Genomic DNA, 18,616 nt, shown 5'->3' on the forward strand with positions numbered 1-18,616 from the left:
TAGTCCCCTTATTATCCTTCAACCTGTTTTTTCAACAATTATTACGTCAGTTACTTTTTGGATAGCTGCAAATGATGGATAGCTTTAAGGCTGGCCCAAGGTAAATAACAACAATTCAAACAAAAATGCCTCGCCCTCCACATAACGCGCGGGGAAAATCCGATATCTGGATCAACTCCCTAAATTCGTTAACTCCATTCGCTTAGTCACCTCAAAGAGTTTTATTTGGACGTGCATAAAAAGTTTTCTTTTCGCAAAGAAAAAGGTTTTCTAAAAGTTTGCATTTACTTAATATGTTATTCTTGTTTAATGCAGCAGGACGATTTGATTTTTCAAATATATATCATTCATTCTGAAAATATTTTTTAATGAAACTGAGGACCCAGAGTCGAGATTTAATGTCATTGACAAACGATGAACGCGGGTTAATCCTTCATACTGGCGTTTGAATAATTTGGCTTCATTAAGTTTCACGTTGGCCACGTTGCGACCGGGAAACGTGTTCCCCGACACTGTCTTTATTTTTATTTCACGATGTCCCCGTACGGTGCATAATTTTCCAGGGGGCGAGTCGGTCAGGAGGCGAGTCGGTCAGGGGGCGAGTCTGCTAGGGGGGAGTCAGGCAGGGGGCGAGCTTGTAAGGGGCGAGTCGGTCGGGGGCGAGTCGGTCAGGGGGCGAGTCGGTAAGGGGCGAGTCGGTAAGAGGCGAGTCGGCCAGGGGGCGACTTGACCTGCAATCCTTGATCGAGCCGTCTTGGATCGACGATTAAATTTGAAACAGGGCGAACTGTTCGCGGGTTCTGTCCCCATTTTAGCCTGGGCCTAAGTTGTATTTAAGTCGTCCTTCATATTGTTTCTTCAGCAAGTAGGCCTGTTTCTTCAGCAGATATCGTCATGGCTTATTCTGCGCGACTGTCACTGTCGTTACAAGTAAGATTCTTCCACAAATTCGACGTCATTGCAAGTATTAATACTACTAGCTTGAGTAATGTGGCCTATTTACTGGACTGCCTCCGTAAACATAGGCCACACATCCACATGTACAAAAACGTGTCGACTTTGCCAAATTTTGATTTTCACATTTAGGCTTACTTTGTAGGTTTTTTTGCTTTAGAAGCATACTCGCCCTCTTTATAGGCTAATCAGAATGTGCTGCCTTTTTCAGATGTCTAATTTTTGTGAAATTTCATGTTGAAATTTTGATAGCAAACGTGTGCAAATGAATCTGGAAATTTCACGAAAAATAGACATCTGAAGTGAAAAAGGCAGCACTTTCTGATTAGCCCATAAAGAGGTAGCCCCATAAATGTGGCCTATTTACTGTCCAGTAAATAGGCCACATTTATGGGGCTAATAAAGAGGGTGAGTATGCTTCTAAAGCAAAAAAAAACCTACAATAAAAAGTACAAACTAAGCCTAAATGTGAAAATCAAAATTTGGCAAAGTGCGACACGTTTTTGTACATTGTGGATGTGTGGCCTATGTTTACGGAGGTAGTCCAGTAAATAGGCCACATTTATGGGGCTAGAGTAACTCTAGACTCGACCCGTGAACGTGGCGTTGTATACAACGCCACGCGCTTCCGTTGGGTTTCCACTAGTAGTAGCCCCATAAACATGATAAATGTGGCCACAATTTACTGGACTACAGTACCTCCGCAAACATAGGCCACACATCCACTAGCCCCATAATGTGGCCTATTTACTGGACTGCCTCCGTAAACATAGGCCACACATCGTGCGACACGTTTTTGTACATGTGGATGTGTGGCCTATGTTTACGGAGGCAGTCCAGTATTAAATAGGCCACATTTATGGGCCTACACATCCACATGTACAAAAACATGTCGCACTTTGTCAAATTTTGATTTTCACATTTAGGCTTAGTTTGTAGGTTTTTTTGCTTTAGAAGCATACTCACCCTCTTTATAGGCTAATCAGAAAGTGCTGCCTTTTTCAGACGTCTAATTTTTGTGAAATTTCATGTTGAAATTTTGATACGTAAACGTGTGCAAATGAATCTGGAAATTTCACGACAAATAGACATCTGAAAAAGGCAGCACTTTCTGATAAGCCTAAAAAGAGGGTGAGTATGCTTCTAAAGCAAAAAAACCCTACAAACTAAGCCTAAATGTGAAAATCAAAATTTGACAATGTGCAACACGTTTTTGTACATGTGGATGTGTGGCCTATGTTTACGGAGGTAGTCCAGTAAATTGGCCACATTCATGGGGCTAGGTAAATACAAGCAACAGCATTCTATCTTTTGATCCGCTACATATAACCATGTATAATTTTGCCCATAGGTGAATCACTTACTTGTTGGGCCTCCTGTGAATTTCCGCGAGTGTTGTATCTGGCATTGCCAAGAAATTTGATGTAAAGTACGGCACAACTTTGTCACAACGAATGTTTTCAAAATGATCAGAAAATCAAAGACAGGCATGACACTCTGGTATCCCGAGTTCCACATGCGCAAAACGGAAGAAGTATCACCAGCGGGTACCTGACTAACCGTCTTACATGGCAGATTAACCGTAATACCATGTAAAATTCTGCTAAATCCACTTTGAAAGTCTGCCAAATCACCCAGTTTATATTGCTGTTCCATTGTGCAAGGGTTTGTTTTAAGGATCTTTCAAAAAATGAAAGTTTTTCAACCAAATGTGCCATATTTCTTTCCAATCTTTTTCATTTTCCTTCGTAATTCTCTTCATAATTTTCTTCATAATTCTGCCGAAAAAAATATTCTGCTGATTTTCTGTACAACTAATTTTTGTATGCAAATATTCTGTCAAATGTAGCCGAAATTCGGCTAGAACGGTCACTTAAATTTAGTAACCGCTGATCACAATCAGGGCTCGATTTACAAAAAAAAAGTTGCATGCACTGGTGCATGTAGACCAAAAAACCTACATTGTACATGCACCAAGAAAAACCCACATGCACCATAATTGACTTACACCCGTCTGCTTCTCTGAAGGCATTCTTTCTCTTTGATTTATCAAACTTTCTACAGACAGTACAGTAAATAGCCTTTTTTACTCGATCGCGCTCAAGGCAAGCCTAGACCCGTGAACGTGGCGTTGTACACAACGCCACGCTGTTGTGGCATTTCGAACATTGCGAAATTGATCCGCCATACATAATTTTGTACATATGTTGAGTACTCACATAGAAAGCTAAATTTGCCTTCCCGTGTGTTCAGGATGTGTCATTTCGACGAAATTTGCCGTCGATGAAAACCCATATGAACGTAGAAATTGGATTTCAACCTGACAAGTGACACAAGTTCCCAGGGTCATTTGCGTGCAAAATTATCAGAGTCCTCCGAGCTATACCCGTCTGCTTCATGTGGGACATATGATAGGCGGCGTCCGATTGGCCAATAACGAGACCACGTGATAAACGCAGCTAATAATTTGGAATCACACTTATGATCGGGACATATGAATGCGCGGAGCGTCAGTGCGATACCAAGTTATCAGCGGCATGTATCACGTGGTAAATCACGTGCATGATCGGAGGCGGTTGCAGGACGATCTTCCCAAATTCTACCGCGTACTCTGAATCTGCCGCGAGGAATAATTTATGGATATATAAAAGAAATAACACGTTTGTACACTATCTGGTCAAGTATTCAACAAACTTTATTCTTATTCTCACTCATTTGTAAACAGTAAATATATGCATGAAATGAGTATTTTGGCGGCTAAAAAAGTTACATGCACGTTGTGCATGCTCAGTAAAAAGCTACGTGCACAAGCAAAAATCTACATGCACTGGTGCATGCGTGCACCCGGGTAAATCGAGCCCTGATCACAATAGAGTGTTTTTACTATAGACTGAAGCGTGGCTATGTATATAGCCACGTTCACGGGTCTAGAGTAACTCCAGCTAACATGCTCCATATTTATTCACATGTAACGCTGGAGGCATAACCTGTTCGTTAGAATGTGGTAGCAAGAGACCCTAAAAAAATGGCCTCTCAAAAATTGTTCATTTTCACCTCTAATATCCCACCCCAGATTTCATTTACATACCTCATACATTCAGCAGTCATTTATGAAGCCTAATGATCGACTTGAAACAGATCACAAAATAAATTGTGAAAAATCTTGACGATTGCGGTGGCTTGTCCGTAAAAAACCTCCAGTTCCAACGGCTGTCGTCCATTTTGTTTTGCTAATTATGTGAATGTATGCATCACGTGATGACATCGAAACAAATCTGCGCGCGCGATGTATGTGGGTACCACACCACTTTCAGGCGCCGCAAGTGAGTTCAATTTTCGTCTGGTGCGTTGTCCTGGAGAGCATTCTCGTTGTCTTGCTTTCCGTGACAACGCACCAGACGAAAATTGAACTCACTTGCGGCGCCTGAAAGCGGTGTGGTACCCACATGGTACTCCTAGAGCTATGAGGCTCCACGTAGTGGAGCCTCATAGGCAGCTTACCCTGCAAAACTGTTTGCCTCTACAAAACACAAACTAAGTACAAAAACGTCCATCACAACCAAGCTATTTCCCACAGAACCGCTGCACAGTTTGCCCCTAAACTCCGTACAGTACCTCATGACATACTCACGTTATGTGCACCAAACAAACATCGGTGGATTCTGTCGGTTTTTCGGCAAAAATGATGAAAAAATATGCCCTTTCCGCACTGAGCCAACCTGACACTTGAAAGGTGCACACGTGCAGAATGATCGCAGTCATTTTCGGTTCGATCGCTTGGAGCACGCCGTGGGGGTACGTACTTGCACTTGTACGCATGCGCATATTATCGTTCCGCTCCTACCGTACCAAGCACCGACAAGCCACCAAAATCGTCAAGATTTTTCACATTTTTTTTGTGTGGTCTGTTTCAAGTCGATCATTAGGCTTCGTAAACGACTGCTGAATGTATGAGTATGTAAATGAACTCTAGGGTGGGATATTAGAGGTGAAAATGAACAATTTTTGAGAGGCCATTTTTTTAGGGTCTCTTGCTACCACATTCTAACGAACAGGTTATGCCTCCAGCGTTACATGTGAATGAATATGGAGCATGTCAGCTGGAGATACTCAAGCTAGCAAATAACGGCTATCATTGGCGATGGGTCCTACTGTCATGACTGTTGTGCGCTTTCTTGTGATTTGCGCAATCATAAGAATGGCCGCCATCTTGTTTGGATGGCGCTGTACACTTCGGGCATGCGTAGTATGGCTCTGTACACTTCACGCATGCGTAGTGCGGCTAGCTTCACGTAAACAAAATGGCGGCCAACACTTATCGACAAATTTGTCGTACATTTCACGTAAAAAAACCCCAAGTTTTAAAATAATTTTAACTTTAATTGATATGCAGAAGATGTTCTTTATTGCTTCTTCTACCAAATAAAGCTACTTTTAATGTGCTTTTTGACGACCATTGACGCTTGTTGACGCTTGTTGATGCTTGTTGACGCAGTTTAGTAGGACCATTGGCGAACGTGTACTAATGCAGGGCCCCTGTTTAGTTTCGACCGAATTAGAGTCAGTGGTGTTTTCTTAATAACAGAGCGTTTGTGCACAGGGTGGCAAGTGATGGCCAGATATGGGAATCTTTCCATGACATTGCCAACTAAAGCAGACTTCTCTCAATATAATGACACTTTTTTGTAATTTTTGAACAGTTTCTGGCGATCGTATATCTACGGGCCCAGTTCCTATAAGGGAACAAAATCCAGTTTTAAAGTATTTGACCTAAGTCTACCAAACTAGTTCGCGACATTAAGAACATACAGGTATGTCATAGATAAAGGGTAGGGTTTTAAATTTCCAAAAAGGTGTCATTACATTGAGAGAAGTCTGCTTTAGCTTGAGTAACTCCAGCTGACATGCTCATATTCATTTACATGTAGCGCTGGAGACATGAATACGTTGGAAAAGTTAGATCTTAAGAGGCCCAAAATCCAGGGCCTCCACAAATTGTCCCTTTTCACCTCTATTATCCCATCCCAGATTCCCATAACATACATGTACCTCATACCATTTAGCAGTCATTCACAAAGCTACTGATTGACTTGAAACATTTTGAGGCATGTTACTACTCTTGAAAATTCCAGCTGTCCTATAAGCCAACATTGTGGCTACCAGTGCTGGACGATACGACGATAATATCGCCGCGATATGATTTTCGTAAAAAATAATCGGAATCGCATACATTTTGATAAAATCGGAATATCGCGATATCGGCAAAATCAGTTTTAAATCGCCAATTTTTTTCTCAACCCACATATTTCAAAAAAATATCGGCGATGCTTTCGTTGTTTTTCCCCACAACTTTACTGATTACTGTCGAAAGGTGCAAAACTTTTACCTCATGTTGCTGCAATACATGTACATGTACTGTACGTTTGTAAGTCATAACCAGGCCAAGTCCAAATGTCAGGATGGCTCCTGGCGATTTTAGAAATGTTAAACGCCAAAATAGCTCTAGCCCGCCGCTGGCGAATTTTCTTTTCCCAAACTACATCGATCATCCGCATACGTGGTTGTTTAGCGCCCTCTACGATACTTTTATGATGGGCCTATTTTATGATACGTACATACGCAGGTATATAATTATTTTTCCCTCGCAATTTGTCGAGCAGAGCGATAGCTCCGTCGGTATAAAGTCTGATTTTGCACCGCGAGGTTGCGGGTTCGAATCGCCATTTTTGTACCCGAATTTTGTTTCTTTTCTAACCTGAGGATTCGGAGGATTTTTTAAAAAGGGAAATAAAGTCAAAATTTCTTACATTCGAATTCATGTTTTTCTTCTAAATTTATTATTTTCTTCACATGTTTTTAGAAAAGTAAAGTCCAAAACGCCATGTAGCGTACACCCATATGCGGATGTCGTTTGGGAGAAACAAAATTCGTAGCCCGCCGAGCAGCTACATGTATACATACTCTTTTCAAAAAGTTGGACCATGGTTGGACATGTACCAGTCTAGTCTTTAGCCTCATGTTGAAATCACTTGACTTCCCTCTCATGTGCAAAATATTGAAGAAAAGTCTCCTTTAAAAATTGAATTGAGTCTGCAAACTTGGTTGGTGAAATTTTGAGGACCTTTTCTTTGCCCAGTGGAATTTTTGGAGAAATTTGCTGGCTAAAGATTGAGTAAAGGTGGCCTGATTTAGTTTTGCACGTTTCAGAGTAGCCCTGTCTCTTACGGGCCCCACTTAAGTTTCAATCAAATTAGAGTAAAGACTGTTTTTATGCCCCGGCGAAGCCGAAGGGCATACTGTTTCTGTCATGTCCTTCCGTGTGTGGGTGTGTGTGGGTGGGTGTGTTCCTGCATGGCATTACGCCTGAGGACAGACAACAAAAGGAGCACAAAGGGGCCATTGATCCTCGAAGGAAGGTGCCTATTGTCCTCGAACGCAGGTTTGTGTGCTTAGTCTATGGGAGAGTGTTATATTACAGGGACAAAGGAAAACACAAAGCCAATCCTCGGAAGCATAGCAAAAAACGACTGTGTGTGGGTGCGTGAGTTTGTCTTACATACGCAGTGTGGACTTCCGAACAAAAGACGTCCACATAATGTAGGTAGCACCGACGTTGTGTGGACTTACCCCACGTCCACACAGTGTTTCCCCATTTCTGGAAAACAGGTTTAAAGACATTTTTGGGTTAGGTTTATCCGTAGCAGAATGAAGAGAAACACTAAAGGGAATCATAGAAAAAAAATTGGGTTGAAAGAGTTTTCACAGTTTGAGAAAAATGAGTTTTTTCACTGGTTTTTCTTAACTACACGAAAGCAATGGAAAGTCCACACTAGTCATGTGAAACAAGTATGTGTGGGTGGGTGGGTGTGTGTGTATGTCACACTTTTGCTTTCATCACGATAGCTCAAGATAGACTTGATGGATTGTCATGAAACTTGGCATTTAGTTTGATAGTGGATTCCCCAAGAAGCCTATTGAATTTGAGGGCTACATGTACAAGGTCAAGGTCAATATGGCTAAAACAAAAGAAAATGCTTTCATCAAGATAACTCAAGATAAACTTAATGGATTGTCATGAAACTTAGCAGGTAGTTTACTAGTGGGTTCCCAAAGAAGCCTATTGAATTTGGGGGTTACTGGTCAAAGGTCAAGGTCAATATGGCTAAAACAAAAGAAATGCATTATGATAACGTAAACAAAAGAAGTGCTTGTCATCACGATAACTCAAATTAGCATTGATGTATTGTCATGAAACTTTAAAGATGGCTTGCTAGTGGAACCCTCGAGAAGCCTATTGAATTTGGGGTTACAGGTCAAAGGTCAAGGTCAATATGGCTAAAACAAAAGAAATGCTTGTCATCACGATAACTCAAGGAAGACTTGATGGATTGTCATAAAACTTGACAGGTGGCTTGCTAGGGGTACGCCCAAGAAGCCTATTGAATTTGGGGGTTACCAGTCAAAGGTCAAGGTCAATATGGCTAAAACAAAAGAAATGCATTATGATAACGTAAACAAAAGAAATGCTTGTCATCACGATAACTCAAATTAGCATTGATGTATTGTCATGAAACTTTAAAGATGGCTTGCTAGTGGAACCCCCAAGAAGCCTTACTGAATTTGGGGGTTACAGGTCAAAGGTCAAGGTCAATATGGCTAAAACAAAAGAAATGCTTGTCATCACGATAACTCAAGGAAGACTTGATGGATTGTCATAAAACTTGGCAGGTAGTTTGATAGTGGATTCTCCAAGAAGCCTATTGAATTTCGGGGCTACAGGTACAAGGTCAAGGTCAATATGGCGAAAACAAAAGAAATGCATTATGATAACATAAACAAAAGAAGTGATTGTCATCACGATAACTCAAATTAGCATTGATGTATTGTCATGAAACTTTAAAGATGGCTTGCTAGTGGAACCCCCAAGAAGCCAATTGAATTTGGGGGTTACAGGTCAAAGGTCAAGGTCAATATGGCTAAAGCAAAAGAAATGCTTTCATCACGATAACTCAAGATAGATTTGATGGATTGTCATGAAACTTGGCAGGTAGTTTGATAGTGGATTCTCCAAGAAGCCTATTGAATTTCGGGGCTACAGGTACAAGGTCAAGGTCAATATGGCGAAAACAAAAGAAACGCTTGTCATCACGATAACTCAATTTAGACTTGGTGTATTGTCATGAAACTTGTCAGGTAGCTTACAAGTGGTACATCTCTTTCTACTTCATTCTGTAGGATCTTGTTGTTTTTCACTTCACATTTAATTACACAACACCTACCCTGTGAAACCAGTTTTAATTCAGAGGGAGGGGGGTGCCACAGGTCAAGATCAGTGTTAACTAGACAAATCAATGGTTATGTAACTGAATAGTTCCACAGAACCAGATAGCTCGTATAAATTATCATATCAAGAGGGTGGCAGTGTGTCAAGTTATGGGACAGTTATGGTGGAGGGGCATTTGTGTTGGAAGACACACTTTTCTTGTTTATCATTCAAAATGACAATTTCAACCTAGTCCAAGTAACTTTGACCCTACTTACCGCCTTTTTTAACATTCTGACATAATCTGGCGGCAGTAGCTTTAGGGAAGCACGAGACTTATGAAGGAGATTTTCGCGTAGGTAATGAATTCAATGTTTTTTGCTATTAAAGAGCTTGTGGAATGCTCGAAGACATTTCCGTCATTTTTCGGATATGTAGCCTAAGGTGTGATGAAATAAAAACGACTATCGTGTCTGTAATGAAATGAATACAAAAGGTACTTTTGAGAGCTGTTTTTCAGGTCCTGTTTCAACCCAAACGTGCAATTTGTGTAAAAGTCGTCGTTGGGGGGCAGCAAACAAAACATAGTAAATCGTCACGTAATAAACAGGACTCCCGATGCAGCGTAGTATAAACGAGTCCTGTTTCACGACTAGTCGTGAATAAATTCAAGACGTCGCAAAAATATTTACGACCGGTTATGTCCCTTCAAGGCCACCATAGAAAACGGCTTTGCACCATTTTGTACACGACACGGCTGATGAAGGTTGTACCTTCGGATTTGCACTAAAAATACCCTTTTTTCAGGTTCAGCTTGATAATTTTGTCATTTTGACAGGATCCTCTGCTGCACAAAGGATACATATTGTGTCATACATGTAGGTGAGTTCTTGCTTGTAATTTGAAGGGAAATTTTAAAAATCGGCAAAAAAACGTGAAAACCTCCTTCTAAGTCTCATGCTTCCCTTTGATGCTACTGACGCCAGATCATGTACGAATGTTCAAAAAGGCGATAGGGTCAAAGTTACTTGGACTTATTTCAACCTAAAGCAGACTGGTTGGTAATCCTTATCAGGACACCTCTATTTTTTTACGAGTTCTGTTCAAAACTCAATTTTATTGACTGTCCAGTACCAAAGTGTCTAAAGCAGTTGCTTTTTATGCCCCGCGGCGAAGCCGAAGGGGCATACTGTTTCCGCCTTGTCCTTCCGTGGGTGGGTGGGTGGGTGGGTGACTACAAATTTGTATCCTTGTGGAGACACACACACAAAAGGGAACAAAACATTGTAAAGGTCTCCACAGGGCAATTTCTATAGATGAATAGGTCTCCACAAGGTTTTCACGAAATAGATATATGGGTTTTACTCAAAAACTAGGAATTTCCAAGGTGGGTTGATCCGTCGCAAATGGAAGAGTTTTAGAAAAGGGATATTAAGTCCAAATTTCAGCCAAGGAAACTAATTCTGGTTAAAATAAGAGCATTTTGAAACTTCACTTTCAAAATTGAACACTTTACTACACGAGAACAAAGGAATGTCTCCACAAGGATACAAATTTGAGAACGTGTGTGTGTGTTCCTGCATGGCATTACGCCTGAGGACAGACAACAAAAGGAGCACAAAGGGGCCATTATTCCTCGAAGGAAGGTGCCTATTGTCCTCGAACGCAGGTTTGTGTGCTTAGTCTATGGGAGAGTGTTATATTACAGGGACAAAGGAAAACACAAAGCCAATCCTCGGAAGCATAGCAAACAAGTCAGGTGTGTTTACAAACACAAATGCCCCGCAACCGTGACTGTTCCCATGACATAACACCACTCTTTTAACATCAACTTACATGTACCTTGGTCACATGGAACATTCATTGACAGCATTAGTGTCTTCTCTAGGTTTTATATGAATTAATCCCTAATCCCTATAATCTCAGAATAAATACAAGATTTCTATTGTTTTAGCCACTGTGAACTTGACCCTTGACCTTTTGGCCCCAAATTCAATAGGCTTCTTAGGATTACCAAGAACAATCCACAAACCAAATTTGAAGTTCATATGTTAAGTATTTCTCAAGTTATCGCGCTGACAAGATTTCTATTGTTTTAGCCACTGTGAACTTGACACTTGACCTTTTGACCCCAAATGCAATAGGCTTCTTAGGATTGCCAAGAACAATCCACAAACCAAATTTGAAGTTCACATGTAAAGTATTTCTCAAGTTATTGCGCTGACAAGATTTCTATTGTTTTAGCCACTGTGAACTTGACCTTTGGCCTTTTGGCCCCAAATGCAAAAGGCTTCTTAGGATTGCCAAAAACAATCCACAAACCAAATTTGAAGTTCACATGTAAAGTATTTCTCAAGTTATCGCGCTGACAAGATTTCTATTGTTTTAGCCACTGTGAACTTGACCTTTGGCCTTTTGGCCCCAAATGCGAAAGGCTTCTTAGGATTACCAAGAACAATCCACAAACCAAATTTGAAGTTCATATGTTAAGTATTTCTCAAGTTATCGCGCTGACAAGATTTCTATTGTTTTAGCCACTGTGAACTTGACCTTTGGCCTTTTGGCCCCAAATGCGAAAGGCTTCTTAGGATTACCAAGAACAATCCACAAACCAAATTTGAAGTTCATATGTTAAGTATTTCTCAAGTTATCGCGCTGACAAGATTTGTCCGGACACACACACCCACACACCCACCCACCCACACACCCACCCACACACCCACCCACCCACCCACCCACCCACCCACGGAAGGACAAGGCGGAAACAGTATGCCCCTTCGGCTTCGCCGCGGGGCATAAAAACGACTGTGTGTGTGTGTGTGTGTGTCCGGACAAATCTTGTCAGCGCGATAACTTGAGTAATACTTAACATATGAACTTCAAATTTGGTTTGTGTATTGTTCTTGGTAATCCTAACAACCCTTTTGCATTTGGGGCCGAAAGGTCAAGGGTCAAGGTCACAGTGACTAAAACAAAAGAAATTTTGTCAGCGCGATAACTTGAGAAATACTTTACATATGAACTTCAAATTTGGTTTGTGTATTGTTCTTGGTAATCCTAAGAACCCTTATGCATTTGGGGCCGAAAGGTCAAGGGTCAAGGTCACAGTGACTAAAACAAGAAATGTTGTCAGCGCGATAACTTGAGAAATACTTTACATATGAACTTCAAATTTGGTTTGTGTATTGTTCTTGGTAATCCTAACAACCATTTTGCATTTGGGGCCGAAAGGTCAAGGGTCAAGGTCACAGTGACTAAAACAAAAGAAACTTTGTCAGCGCGATAACTTGAGAAATACTTTACATATGAACTTCAAATTTGGTTTGTGTATTGTTCTTGGTAATCCTAAAAAGCCTATTGCATTTGGGGCTGAAAGGTCAAGGGTCAAGCTCACAGTGGCTGAAACAAAAGAAATTTTGTCGGCGCGATAACTTGAGAAATACTTTACATATGAACTTCAAATTTGGTTTGTGGATTGTTCTTGGTAATCCTAATAGGCCTATCGCATTGGGGGTCGAAGGGTCAAGGTCACAGTGGCTAAAACAATAAAAATCTTGTATTTATTCTGAGATCATAGGGATTAGGGATTAATTCATATAAAACCTACAGAAGACACTAATGCTGTCAATGAACGTTCCATGTGACCAAGGTACGGTACGTGTAAGTTGATGTTAAAAGAGTGGTGTTTTGTCGTGGGAAAAGTCACGGTTTGTGTTTGTAAACACACCTGACTTGTTTAAATTCAGATTAACTTAGCTTGAGTAACTCTGACAGCTGACATGCTCATCAGGAATTTGACATGTTGCACTTTGTATCCCTTCAATGCGCATCCTGCAATTCATTGAAAAAAATATGTCGTAAGTGTGACGCGGCATAGGTGTATTTATAGCACAACACAATGACTGTTCAGTATTTATTCAGCGTACAGTAAACAGTCTTTTGATATTCAACAAAGTGTCGTTGGATCTCCTTTTGGAAAGTTTTTAAAGCGTAAAACAAAACGGCGGACGTGCGATACAGTTTTAAAGGAAAACAAGCTCACGGTGGACTGTATAGCTACATCTACGTAAAGGATTCTCTAGCAAAGTGGTTGATCTGCATCCCACTGGAGTTGGTGTGTGGGGAGTAAGAACATCTAAATTTGGTATTCCCCTTGAAGTATGTGGTCAGCAACGGCGGTTTTGAATTGGTCTTGATTGGTAATGTTGATGGTCGATTTCGGTAGAGCATTCCAGTGAGGTATGTATGGTTGATGGGAAGAAGCTGATGCTGTACATCTTGGTTTTTGCATGAAGATGATGGAAGGAATACTGATGTGATCTGTGATATGTTCTTGTCTGTACGGTGAAGTCCATGGGGGATTTTATAAAACATTGTCAATTTGGATGTTATTCTTTTAAGTTCAAATAGTGGCCAACCTAGCTCCTGTAACATGGCAGTGACGCTTGCTTTTCTGGTATAGTTGTTGCAGCACATTCTTGCAGCAATTCTCTGCTGTTTCTTTTCCTCTTCTGTAACATGTGTAAATGGGGCCTAGCCGCAAACACCATGCTTGGGGCGAACCAAAAACTGCTACCTGAGATATTACTTCTTTGCTCCAGTTCCGCCGGATGATACAGCAGTTGTCTGCTTGGCACTAGTTAGTAGTTGTGATTTTGTTTATAATTGTGAGATGACCAGCTGCAATCACTGCTGAAGGTGATTCCTAGGCATAGATGGTTGGATGTTGTTTGGAGTGGCTTTCCATTGATATTATACTTACGAAGAACTGGGTTTTTCTTGGTTGTCATGTGCATGATGAAGCTTTTATCTGTGTTGAATTTCATTTCCCACTCACTTTCCCATGTACAGAGAGCATCCAGGTCACTTTGAAGCAAGGCAGCATTGGGTGGTGAATTTATTTCTCGATACAATAAGCCATCGTCTGCAAAGAGACTGGTTTTGGAAGAAATGTAAAATGGAATATCGTTCACATATATAGAGCTTAACAAAAGTGGTCCTAGAACCGTGCCTTGGGGTACGCCAGATATACAATGTAACATCGGCAGATGTAGAGCTTTCATCTTCCTGTATATGTACTACTCTCTGTGTGCGTAATGTTGGGAAGCTTGAAAATCTATTGTAAATGTTGCCAGCAATCCCAAAGAGCTTTAGTTTAAGAAGAAGCCTTTGATGAGGAACGCTATCGCATACTTTTGAGAAGTTCAATAATATGGCGTCGATCTGTTTTCCTTTTCCCACTGATTTAGCAATGTCATCCACTGTGATGAGTACAGTAGCTGGATATCACAGCCTCTATTTTTCCTAACACCGCTTTGGCAGTCGGTTAGTATTTGGTGACGTTCAAGGTGAAACATCATGACAATGGATGACATGTTCCAAAACTTTGAACAGGACAGACGTTAGTTAAATGGGTCGCTCTTGCTGCCTCTTCTTAAACAACGGAGTAACATTGGCAGTAATCCAATCATCTGGGAGTTGGCCCGAGATGACAGATTGATTGAAGAGAGCTGTCAGTAATGGTGCCAGTTCATTACTCATTCACTGAGAATTTCTGATGGATTTAATTCATGGAGAAGTTTCTGGATACCTTCAGATGTTACATCATGTGGCTCAATATCAGGGAAGATCTGCTGAAAATAGGGAAGAGTTGTAGTGTCCTCCTGCGTGAAGACTGACTTAAAAAATGAATTTAAGATGTTGGCTTTCCCGGTTTGGTCAGACACTGTCTCACTGTCGCTCTTTAGCGGGTGAAAACCAACATTGTATGCGTTTGGATTTCACATATTTCCAAAACTTCTTTGGGTTCTTCTGAAGATTCTCATACATCATGTATTGATCATGAGCTTTGTTAAGGTTACTCTTGTATGCTTTACGGGCGCTCTTGAAAACCTTTTGGCTTTCTCTGCTGGTTATACAATCTTTGGAGCCTACTGTTTTGTTGGCAAAGTGTGGGAGAGAACCAAGGCAAATTAAACCATGTGATGGAATTTTGATGAAATATGTTGTTCAGTAAGCGACATGAGTCAGAGTGTACTTCTCAAGCGAGTCCAGTTCTCATTAACAGATCTTGATTGAATTTTCCTGTAGGAAGCTCACCCCGAAGGTAGCCAAATCTTTGCGAAGATCATCAAATTTTCTTTTTATATACAAGAAAAACTTTCTGCGGGATGGCTTACATTTTGACATCCAGTGTTAACATGAATTTTCACAATACTGTGGTCTCCTAATCCAGGCAAAATTTGGAAAGAATCAAAAATAGTAGGATTGGAAACAAGAAGCAAATCCAGGATGTTGTCATAAATTTCTTGCACTGGGTGGCAATGTTGCTTCCAGCAGAAACGGATTGATCAGACCAATTTATGTCCTTATGTCCAATTTATGTCAATTTATGTTGAAGTCTGCACCCAACCAGACTTTACAGTTTCCTTTCGTTGTCTGGTGGAGCTTAGATATCGATGAGTTAAGCATATCAATGGGTCGATGTGAAGAATCAAAATGCTCCAACTACACCTTCTTAGGGCCGAACTTAACGCGAACCTGTGCATTTGGAATCAGAGTTTAGATTGTCAACAAGATGAGCAGAGAGGTTTTTGATAGCGATTAAAACCCCTTCATATCCATCTGGGCAAACTTTCCTGAAGACTGCATATTCGGGGGAAATAACTCGGCATCAAGGATAGAATTGTTGAGCCAGGTTTCTGAACCAAAAACGATGTCTGGTTTTTGGTCTTGGAGAAGTGCCAAAAATTCAATTATTATTTTTCAAACTTTGGAAGTTGATATTGAGGATTGTAAGCTTCTTTGCTCTTGTATGACGAGTGGTAGATGCGCGCACATGATTTGATGCTCCCTCGGCCCGTCTTGGGGAAGACGTTGCAAGTAAAGAGGATTTTGGAGAATTTGGGGAGGTTAGGCCCCCCAAAAAGTCTCCAGTTACTGGTCCGTAGCCATCGTAGTCCGTAGTCCGTCGGCAAAAATAAAAAGGGTTTTTTTTTTCAATGTAAGATGATTTCTCAAAACCACCAAACTCACTGGTTTGATTGGAATCCTGCTGCTGCACAATTTTAATGTGTTTTTGGATGGGGTTACGATCGAGTATAAGCTTTATGTGGCCTCTCTGGGCTCCCATATATTTTGCACTAAATTTAGTCAGGCACCACTTGCAGACGGTGTTGTTATTTTGCAAATGTGCGTCTGGAAGCCAGACTGAGGGAGCGATGGCCATGTATCTGGAACCTGTAAATGCTTTTTAATTAGCGCAATCTGTAAAGGAGCAGACTAATGACCAGCCTGGCAGCTCATGCTCTGATTTTTGTCTTTATCCAAATTTCCCGAAGAATGTTCGTGTTGGTCGAGATCGTAAGTGGGTGCAGAATTCTCCAGCCTTATGGCCTTGTCACGCCCCAACTATCGCATCGGTCCCAACTATAGTTGGGACTGTCCCAACTATAGTGCGGCAGTTGGGTCGGCCCAACTATAGTTAGGACTGGAGTTGCGCCGGATGCTTCATGCTTGATCTAGATCTTGTTGGATTAAATGTTCCGCGGCGCTGGCACCGTGTATTCGTCGTGCATGCATGCCGCAAGGCTGGCCGGTCACGTGGTACTGCCTAGTTGGATGAGTTGTCCAGCTGCTGGGTTGATTGTCCAGCAACATTTTGCAAAATTCATTGCCATGGCCGGCCAACTAGTATAGATGGGCCCCACCCATAGCTAATGTCAAAGGTCCCAAGTAAAGTCGGACAGTATGTAACAGAGCTGTAGGGAATGTTTTATAGTCGTCGTACATCAATGTAAACTATAGTTGGGACCGCCAAATAAAAATATTGCGGTGGCCCAACTACAGATGGTCCCCACCCATAGATAATTTCATTGGTCCCAAGTAAAGTCAGATGTGTATTAGAGTTGTAGGGAACGTTTTATAATCGTACAACAATGTACACTATAGTTGGGACCGCAAAATAAAAAGATTGGAGTGGCCCAACTATAGATTCGCCCCATCAATAACTAATTTCAGTGGTCCCCAGTAAAGTCAGACGTGTATCAGAGCTGAAGGGAACGTTTTACAGTTGTACATCAATGTAAACTATAGTTGGGACACCGCAAAATAAAAAGATCGGAGTGGCCCAACTATAGATGGGCCAGCCCAACAATGGAACTTACAGTTGGGACCGTCCCAACTATAGTTGGGACAGGCCCAACTATAGTTGGGACAGGCCCAACTATAGTTGGGCCAGCCCAACTGTGGAACTACAGTTGGGACAGGCCCAACTATAGTTAGGACAGGCCCAACTATAGTTGGGACCGATGCGATAGTTGGGGCGTGACAGCCTTACTGAGGTCACCTCAAGCTCCACTCTGAAGGATATTTTTGAGAGTTTTAAGGGGATCGAAGTGTCATCTGCAACATCAGCCGACATTTGAAGAAAAAAAAAGTTGGGGGAAAAAAAAACACACGTCGCTGCACCACTTTTGGTGCAAGCTCCATACAAGAAACCGGAGACTTTTTGGGAGGCCATAGGGTTAATGGAACATGTACGTCCATGACATAGCCAATTAATCATGATGATCCAAACTTGATGCTGGATGTATATGATTTGAAAAATATACTATCAGTTTAATTCCCAGTGCAAAGTTCAAAACATGGTCTGAGTCAGTTTCCTTGATGCTGGAATCACCCAGGGGTAATGTAAATCCTTCAAAACTGCTTTCAAGAAACTTTGGAGGCTTATTTAAACTGATGAGAAGTACACATAAAATGAAACCTGCCTTACAAGCATCATTTCATTATGAGGTAATCTACAATATAAATAGATGAATACCTTTAGTTTCTCGAGCAAAGTGGCATGGACCAAACTGAAATGGGACAAAGTAACTGATGCATGTACCTCCAAACAGACAGGGTCTATATGAAGATCCAGTATGTCATCTTGGATGTCAGTGGACTGACACAGTAATACTGCAACTTTCCCCCAGACTTTCCTCTGTTGGCAAACCTTTTTGTTGATGAACTTCATACGGTATTTGTTCAATCAAATGTTATTACCTTACCCCTATACCTGCTCTAGAAATGCAACAAGGTGCATCGTATAAAGTACGTAAAAGTCTATGGGACCTTGCTGTATTAATTGTATTGAGCTAGTGCAATAACAGCCAATTCTGAGACAATGGGAGCTATTTTGGCCTTGAGATTTAATTTTTGAACTGATGGATCTTGCTACATGGGGCAGGTTTCTCATTTTGACATGTGTTGCATGGTTTTGTGTTCAGGGTTTTTAGGCAGTTATGTACCTCATAGGGTTAGGGGTTATGATAATGAAATTTGCCATGGAAATTTATTGAACAATTGTAATGTCATGATTATTAGTCTGCAAGTTAAAAATATACATGTAGGTAA

At 41.2% G+C, this 18,616-nt stretch overlaps 1 protein-coding gene across 1 annotated transcript in view; it reads left to right on the top strand.

Annotated features, from left to right (window-relative positions):
• The first annotated feature begins 699 nt into the window (after positions 1 to 699).
• The window catches only part of LOC119745607 (aconitate hydratase, mitochondrial-like), a 46,977-nt gene continuing 29,060 nt past the window's right edge, over positions 700 to 18,616 (top strand). The window contains exon 1 of the mRNA XM_038222091.1: positions 700 to 930. Within this exon, the coding sequence (XP_038078019.1) occupies positions 895 to 930 (36 nt within the window). The 5' untranslated portion in view covers positions 700 to 894. The remainder of the gene's footprint in view (positions 931 to 18,616) is intronic.

The sequence above is a fragment of the Patiria miniata genome, unplaced genomic scaffold (assembly GCF_015706575.1).
Source record: "Patiria miniata isolate m_02_andy unplaced genomic scaffold, ASM1570657v1 HiC_scaffold_7, whole genome shotgun sequence".
Classification (NCBI taxonomy): Eukaryota; Metazoa; Echinodermata; class Asteroidea; order Valvatida; family Asterinidae; genus Patiria; species Patiria miniata.